Source organism: Lepus europaeus, chromosome 2 (assembly GCF_033115175.1).
Source record: "Lepus europaeus isolate LE1 chromosome 2, mLepTim1.pri, whole genome shotgun sequence".
NCBI classification, from domain to species: Eukaryota; Metazoa; Chordata; class Mammalia; order Lagomorpha; family Leporidae; genus Lepus; species Lepus europaeus.
The window spans coordinates 3,432,729-3,441,116 of record NC_084828.1 but is presented as its reverse complement, the minus strand read 5'-3'; the positions used below and the strand labels follow the sequence as shown (position 1 = coordinate 3,441,116).

The 8,388-nt window shown below is 61.9% G+C and overlaps 1 protein-coding gene across 2 annotated transcripts in view; it reads left to right on the top strand.

The window, feature by feature from the left end:
• The first annotated feature begins 807 nt into the window (after positions 1-807).
• The window catches only part of UBASH3A (ubiquitin associated and SH3 domain containing A), a 30,570-nt gene continuing 22,989 nt past the window's right edge, over positions 808-8,388 (top strand). For both annotated transcript variants that reach the window (XM_062175148.1, XM_062175149.1), the window contains exons 1-4: positions 808-920; positions 2,345-2,398; positions 5,643-5,829; positions 7,197-7,395. In XM_062175148.1, the coding sequence (XP_062031132.1) occupies positions 808-920; positions 2,345-2,398; positions 5,643-5,829; positions 7,197-7,395 (553 nt within the window). The remainder of the gene's footprint in view (positions 921-2,344; positions 2,399-5,642; positions 5,830-7,196; positions 7,396-8,388) is intronic.

The window sequence follows — 8,388 nt, the reverse complement described above, 5'->3', positions numbered from 1 at the left end:
GCGTGTTAACACCTGTTAAACTACAGGCTTGTACAGACGACAAACCGTCACTGGATAACTGAGAGAGCCACCAAGTTTTAGAGCGAGAGGGACAGTGGAAATGGGGTTGTCCCGGGGTGGTGGGGATTAAGTCCAGCGCCCACGGCGGACACCCAGGCCTGCAGCGCTCCAGTCCCTGATACTCGCATAAACCGTGTCTTCTGCCCACAGAACCCGCGCACATCCCGCCGTGAGCTGGGAGTCATCTGCGCGCTCACGCTACGTAAAGCAGGCGAACGCTTTGTTAACAGTTCTGCGCGGCAAGGAACAAAGTCATCCCGCTCAGCACAGGCCCCCTCTTTCCATCTGAGCGGGTTGAGTCCTTGGACACAGACCCTGTGGGGGCCGGAGGCTGAGGGCAGTGTGGCTGAACGTCCCCTTGGCTAACGCCCAGACTGGGCTCCGTGTGGCTCCAGGGAGGCAGCGGGCGCAGGGGAGAGGCCCCAGCCCCGATGTCCTCTGCTCCCCCTGCCCTGGGCTCCCACGTATCCCTGCTCCCAGGCACCTCCCGCGTCAGCGTGGACGCCAGGCTCCCTCCAGGCCATGGCTGGACTGCAGGGCCGGCCCCGCGGGGGAAGCTGGGCGGGTGGGCGCCGCACCCAGCAGTCTGCAGAATGATCCTGACGCCAGCAGCCCATGCAAACAGGATATCGGTTTCTGTCAGAGAGATCACAAGCAGCTTGAGGTTTCTCTTCGGGGCCTCAGCCTCCCCTTGCTCTCCTCCCTGGCTTTATCTGCTCGGCGCAACGTGCAGGCTGGCAGGAAGCGATGGCGGCTGGGGAGACGCAGCTCTACGCCAAGGTCTCCAGCAAGCTCAAGGGCCGCGGCAGCCCCTCGCTCCTGGACCCCCTCCTGGCCATGGGCTTCCCGGTGCACACCGCGTGAGTACCGCCGCCTGCAGGGCTGGGGCCCACCCTCTGCGGCCCTCCGCCCCAGGGCCCTGACTTCCTGGGCAAGCAGCCGCCCAGCCGAGCAAGATGGTGTCCCCCACGGAGAGCCTTGTCCCTCTCTGCCCTGAGAGGACAGCTCTGCAGGCTGCCCGACGCCGGGACCTGTGGACCGGTGAACGTTAGCAGCCGTGTGTGGCTCTGGGGCCTGGTGGTGCGGCCTGGGGATGCTGCAGGTGACATTTCCAGGTCTAGGAGAGCCCTGGTCCGCAGGGAGGCTTCTGAGTGCCCAATGATGAAACAGAACGGTTGGGGAACCACAGAGGCGGGCTCAGCACCGCCTGCTGGTCCCCAAGGCCAAGGCCGGCCGTGGACGCGGGCGCCTCGGGGAGAAGTGATGAGCTATGGCTTCCCGAGCAAGCCGGCGACACGCATCTGGCCCTGCTGTTGGACAAGCAGGGAAAATACGACAGAAATACGCTGTGGGCAGCCTCGGCTTTGGGAGGGGGCGAGACCTCCCGACCCCACCTTCCTGCTAAGCGGGCCCTGGGAGGCCGCACCGTCAGCTCACGTGGCCGGGGTCCTGCCACTCACGGGGAAGCCTGGGTCGAGTTCCTGGGTCCTGGCTGTGGCCCCTTAGCTGCTGCAGCATGGACTCAGACTCAAAACTCCGCTCGCTTAGAGGTGTGTTCTAAGTTTCTCATCTACACCTCCGTTCGAGACTGATCGCCACGGCCTCTGCGGGCAGCCACGTCCTGTGGGTGTTCCCCAGATGGCAGCGTGGCCAGCACCACGGAATTCCTCACCGAGCCCAGCCGTTTCCCCCTAACCCGGGCTGGGCTCCCTCCGGTCCAGTCTATGCCAGCTCAGTTACGTTCAATGCAACACATCCACCTTCCTGGCCCGGGGCAGTGAGCAATCAGACCCCCGGGCTCCCACACAGCGTGACGAGCCCATGGCGGGGGTCCCTGCAGTGGGGGCTCCAGGGCCTGAGGGTGCACCTGCCTTGGGCAGAGACCACCCAGAGAAGGGGGCATGACTGAGCCGAGCCTGGAGGGTGAGCGCCGTTCTGCTGAGGGAGACTGGCACAGGGCTGCATGTGTCAGGGTCCCAGCCAGGGCCCTGTCCCATCGAGGCCACCCCGGGGTCCACACAGGGCGGTTTTTCTTGTTTGCAGAGTATGGGGGAGTGCAGAGGTCAGGTGTCCAGTGCTTGGACCCTGTACCCAGGCTGGAGCTGGGATGACTGGGGGGAAGCCAGCAGGGGGATGTGGGCAGCCTGGGGGGTCCTGGAGGGTGGGGGAGGGGTGCCTGGCAAGAGAGACCCCCGCCCGGGAGCCGCGGCGGGCTCGGCCTGCTAAGTCTGCTTCCAAAGGAGCTGAGGCCCAGCCCTGAGTCTGCTTCCTGCTGTGTCTCCAGGCTAAAAGCATTGGCAGCCACGGGGAGAAAGACGGCGGAGGAGGCCTGCAGCTGGTGAGTGGGGCCGCTGGGGGGCGTGGGTGGAGCTGGCCTGAGCCCATTGGACCTGGCTCTGCGGGGGTGGCCGGGTGAGCCGACCTCCAGCCCCCACCTCAGTACATACCACGCAGCCCCCATGTAAATGGAAAAACGAGACCTTGGGATATAAAACTCTGATTTAATCAAACTCTGTCGACACCGGCAAGGACCTGGCAGCTCCCTGGAGACGCACGGAGCAGCTCTCGGCTGCCTTTCGGGAGAGAACCAGTCTGCCCACGGGGGTAGGGGTGGGCGCCCAAGACCTGGGCACCACGGAGCGGGCTCCCGAAACCCCGCCCCTGGGAAGGTGCCGCGGAGCCTAGTGGGAAAGTCGTCCCACTGTGACCTAGGACAGCCACAAGGAGCACCAACAGTGTGACAACAGGGCCCGTGGGGCACAGGCAGAGGGATTGTGAGACTGTGAGCCCTGTGTTCTTAGGGAGGTGCCTCCCCCAAAAAACCCTCCAGGCCAAGAGCAGCACTTCAAAGCCCCCACAGGGCTCTGGGAAGCCCCCAGCCCTGCAGGCTCCTGCACCCCTGAAACCTGGGGCCTGGGCCACGCCCACCGCTGGGAGGGGCACGGCCCAGAGCTGCCAGTAAGGAGCGGGGTCCTGGGTCCCCCAGACTCAGCCAGAATGGGCCCCACTAGCCAGGGAGGCCCAAAGTGACGCCACTGACACAGAAGAGGTGCTTGGGGTGGCTGCAGTGGGGGCAGGGCCCGAGCTTCGCTGGCAGCCCTGGGGAGGAGCCGGTGCCTGTGGGTCCTGAGAACACGCGTGGCCTCAGCACCCGGCAGATCCACCTCCCGGCATCTGCCGAGAGAAACTCGCAGGGCCCGGAAGAGGTGAGCCAGCCTTGGGGGATTTTTGTGATTTTAAGATTTATTTATTCATTTGAAAGGCAGAGTTACAGAGAGAGAGGATGAAATAGAGAGAGAGAGAGAGGTCTTCCATCTGCTGGTTCACTCCCCCAGATGACTGCAACAGCCAGAGCTGGGCTGATCCGAAGCCAGGAGCCAGGAGCTTCTTCCAGGTCTCCCACGTGGGTGCAGGGGCCCAAATACTCGGGCCATCTTCCACTGCTTTCCCAGGCATTCGCAGGGAGCTGGATCGGAAGCCGAGCAGCGGGAGCTCAAAGCGGCTCACCAGTTGATGCCGGCAACATGAACAGGGGCTAGCCTGCTGCACCAAGACTCCAGCACCAGCCCCACGTTTTTTGTTTTGTTTTGCTCTTATTTTTAAAAAAAAAAAAATAATGTAAATGTCCATTCCTATGGGAATGACAAGTGCAATATTTTATAGGAGAAGACTTAAAAAGTTTATGGAAAATGGAATTTCAAGATAAGCTTATTTTGGTTCAAAGAATTTTGAAACCCCTGCGAAGAGGGCTTTCTAAAGTTCACAGAAACGTGCAGTATGGAAAAGTCGAGCGTGGACCTCAAAGTGTTTTGCACCAGAATAGATTCATCTTCCAACTCCATCTCCATGGGCTTTCTGAAGTGCCATCGTGTGAAAGTAATGGGCTGCAGCCTTTGAAAGATCCACGCTGGGGGCCGGCACTGTGGCGCAGCAGGTAAAACCGCTGCCTGCAGTGCCGGCATATGGGCGCCGGCTCAAATCCTAAGGGCTCCGCTTCCAATCCAGCTCTCTGCTATGTCTGGGAAAGCAGTGGAGGATGGACCAAGTCCTTGGGCCCCTGCACCTGCATGGGAGACCGGGAGGAAGCGCCTGGCTCCTGGTTTCAGATCTGCCCAGCTCCTGCCGTTGAAGCCATCTGGGGAGTGAACCAGTGATGTAAGACTCTCTCTCTCTCTCTCTCTCTCTCTGCCTCTTCTTCTCTGTATGTGTAACTCTGAATTTCAAATAAAATAAATAAATCTTAAAAAAAAAAAAATCCACGCTGCCAAAGCTGAGCGGAGGGAAAGCTCAGGGGAACTGCAGATCTGCGCTGAGGTCCAGGTGCACGGTAGCCGGACAGCAGTCGGCGGTTTGTAAGGCACACGCAGAGCTACCTATTGGCTCGTTCCTTAAGTTTCTTTATTTTTTGGACAGACAGAGTTAGACAGTGAGAGAGAAAGAGACAGAGATAAAGGTCTTCCTTTTCCATTGGTTCACCCCCCAAATGGCTGTTACGGCTGGCGCGCTGCGCTGATCTGAAGCCAGGAGCCAGGTGCTTCTCCTGGTCTCCCATGCGGGTACAGGGCCCAAGCACTTGGGCCATCCTCCACTGCCTTCCCGGGCCACAGCAGAGAGCTGGCCTGGAAGAGAAGCAACCGGGACTAGAACCCGGGGTGCCGGCGCCGCAGGTGGAGGATTAGCCTAGTGAGCCACGGCACCGGCCAAGTTTCTTTATTTTAAGATTTATTTTATTTATTGGAAAGATGGAGTTACAAAGTGGGGGGGGGGGGGGACAGACAGACACACACACACATACACAGATCTGCAATCTGCTGGTTCACTCACTGCTGGTTGCAACGGCCTGGGCTGAGCCAGGCCCAAGCCAGGAGCCTGGAACTCCTTCCAGGTCTCCCGCGTGGGTGGGTGGCGCAGCACTTGGGCCGTCCCCTGCGGGTGAGTGGCGGCACGTGGGCGTCCTCCGTGCTTTCCCAGGGGCATTAGCCGGCAGCCGGATCAGAGGCGGAGCAGCAGGGCCTCCACCTTGCACTGCTACGTGGCCGCTGGCGTCACAAGCCGCAGCCTAACCAGCGACACCACGACGCCGGACACCTTCCATCCCTTAGAAACGCTGCTAGCTGGACAGGTGGGGAAACCGTGTCTCGTGGACGGTTCTGCTTCCGTTTTTGTGACCAGTGGGAAGCAGCTCCTGTGGGGTTTGTACGTCGTTTTCCCTTGTATTCAAATTAACTTCCTGAATGGAAGGAAATGGAACAGCCACCTAAACTTGGCCCAGTTTTTATGGTTTGGGCTTTTACATTTAATTTCAAGTTTGCGGTAAAACGAAGACATGAATATTTTTTCCACTAAATGTGTCAACTCCAAGGCTTTGGCATCAGATTGGCACGGGTCTGAGTGCAGGTGCACAGGGACCGAGGCCACACACCGGGCCCCGCTGGGTGCGGCTCAGCCAGGGCCGGCCGGACACTCAATGCCACCGCGCGTGCCCATGACAGGCTCAGCACATCCCGCCACGCTGGGCAGGGTCCTGGCGGCTGTTTGTGCTCGGGGCAGACTCCCGGTCGACGGCCTGGTCTCTGTTGCAGGCTGCGCTGCCACTGTGACGACCCCTCGCTCGACGACCCCATTCCCCAGGAGTACGCCCTCTTCCTCTGTCCCACGGGGCCCCTGCTGGAGCGACTACAGGACTTCTGGAAGGAGAGCAGGCGCCAGTGTGCCAAGAACAGGGCTCACGAGGTCTTCCCGCACGTGACCCTCTGCGACTTCTTCACGGTGAGCCGGCCCAGGGCGTCCCCGTGGTCCCTGGGCAACCAGGGCTGTGGTATGGGGCTGGGCGTCCCAGCAGCCCGTGTGCAATGAGGCCAAAGCCCATTCGTCCTGTCGGGCTGACCCAGACCTGCGGGGGGGCCGCCTTTGCCATCATTCCCGCCTTCACCCGCTGGCTCCTGCTCGTCCTCACGCCCAGCTCACGGCCCCTCCCCCAGCACCCAGAGCTCACGGCCCCTCCCCCCAGCACCCAGAGACCAGGATGGGGGGGCTGCCCTTCTGCTCATCTTCACGCTCAGCTCACAGTCCCTCTCCCCAGCACCCAGAGACTGGGGTGGGGGGTTCCCCCCATACTCCTGCCTCCGTTCTGTCTGCAGGACCGTAGGTGCTCCACCCACCCGTGCCCCGAGACCAGCACAGGGCCTGAAGCAGGGCGGGGCTTCCTCATGCCGAGGAGTTGGGGACTGTGGCTGGCACAAACCCAGGGCTTGTCCCGGGAGAGCGCATAGGGGTTGTGGAGTAGAGCATACTGCACTGTGTGCTACACTACCCACGACGAATCAGACTGAGGCTACAGGGCAGACCATCACAGGACTGGGTGCTGATGCTTGGTACTCCGTATGCTGCAACACTGTTCCCTACGCCACACTGTATACTTTCACGGGAAGAATTTTGTGACTATCTGCAAATGTGCCCGTGCCTGTCTTCCGGCTGGGCTATGGTCTTCTTGCTTTTTATTTCTCCTTATTTGGTAGAGCCATTACTCCTTTCATCTAAGTTCCGAATATGCTCTGTCACAAACATACCTAAAGCATCACACCCTAAAATAAAGGAGCCGGGGGTCTGGGGTGAGGCGGGGGCTGGCAGCCGCTTCCCTAAGCCCCACCGGAGGGACCGGGAGAAGGCACAGCTGCTCTGCCCCGCGCTGGCCCGGCCGCGCTCTGCTGGCAGTAAACCAGCTGTTCCCCCAGGGCACGAGCCCCAGCCCTGCCCAGCTCGGTGCTCGACACAGAGGGGAACCCAGCCTTGGCAAGAAAAAGCTCCACAGGCCCCCAGCCATCACCGCCATCACCGTCTCTCCGGCCCGAGACCCAGGGCTGATGACGAAGCAAGCTCTGAGGGCTCCCCTGGGGCTCTGAGCCCCTCCGCCGCCTCTGAGGCTGCTGGGAGCCCCAACACCACGTCCGGCCACTGAGCAAAGCTGTGACCCGGGGTGGGCAGGCGGGAGGGAGGGGCCTGGCTGGGGGTTGGGGGGCAGAGGCAGGGCCTGGCACACGGGGGCAGGGGAGGGGGCGCGTCCCTCCGCCGGCTGCACGGCTTCTGTGGGAGAAACTGAGCGGAGAGGAGACCCGGGCTCTGTCGCGTGCCCGCAGTGCGAAGACCAGAAGGTGGAGTGTCTGTACGAGGCCCTGAAGAAGGCGGGGGACAGGGCCCGCGCCTCCTTCCCGCCCGCCGTGCCCCTGGCTCTCCACTCCTCCGGCAGCTACCTGGGCTTCTTCATCAGCGACGGCCCCGCCGACCTCATCCGCGAGTTCGCCATGGTGTTCGCCTCGGAGGCCTCGGTCTTAGCAGGTGGGCGGCGAGCCCGGGGCGGGGGGCTGTGCAGGTCTCCAGCCGCTGGGGCTCCTCGGGTGAGACGCCTTTTTGGGATATTTACAACCTGGTTCGTGGGTCGCACAAAATTGCTTAAAAATGAGCCCGCTGTAGCTCTGTTGAATTTCGGGTTCCGCCCATGGCTGTTTGGCAGGGCCAGGCCAAGCGATTTTGTGGCCTTGTACAGCCTCTGGAGGCTGGGCGGTGCCCACCCCAGAGGTCAGCGTGGCTCCTGCTGTCCCGAGGCCACACATCCAGCGGCATCTCACCTACTCCTCCGGGGTCTCCTTGGCCTCTTGAAACAGAGGCCACACCTGCCAAGGGTGAGGGACTGCGTAGGGTCCCTGGGCTGGGCTCAGCGTGTCCCCCATAACTGATGTCCACCAGGGGCCTCAGCTGGCTCCCTCGCGTGGGGCCCTGCCTGGGTAAGGCAGCAGGGCTGGGTTGCTTTGAGTGATCACTGTGCAGTGCCTGGTGCCCCGACAAGGAGAGGAGGCAGCCCTGTGGCAACCCAGGCAGACTGCAACGAGGCAGCCACACCGGGGGCTCCTAGGGCCACAGGAGCTGGGAGGGGCAGGAGAGGACCCTCAGAGGGTGCATGGCCCTGTCCGCGCCTTGGCTTGGGAGCTGCGGGCTTGGGGTCTGGGAGCATCTAAATCTCCCTTGACTGCTGCAGAAACCCCAGGGAGCCACTGCCCTCACCAGCCCCGGTGGAACCCGAACTTGAACCCTGCTCTCGTCCACGGCCTGGGTTTCACGCTGACCGGCCCCACTTCCTGGGAGCGCCGGCTTTGACCTCATGTCCATGTCCCTGCCCTGCCCTCGGCCTGACCCTGAGCGGATTAGAAGGGGTCCCCTTGGGGACAAGCTGCCAATCGCGGCTCAGGTCATCGTCGGTCCCCCTCGGGGCCAGTGTAAGACAAGGGCCCGTTCAGAAGCGGGTGAGTCACCGAGCCGGCGAGGCTGGTTCTT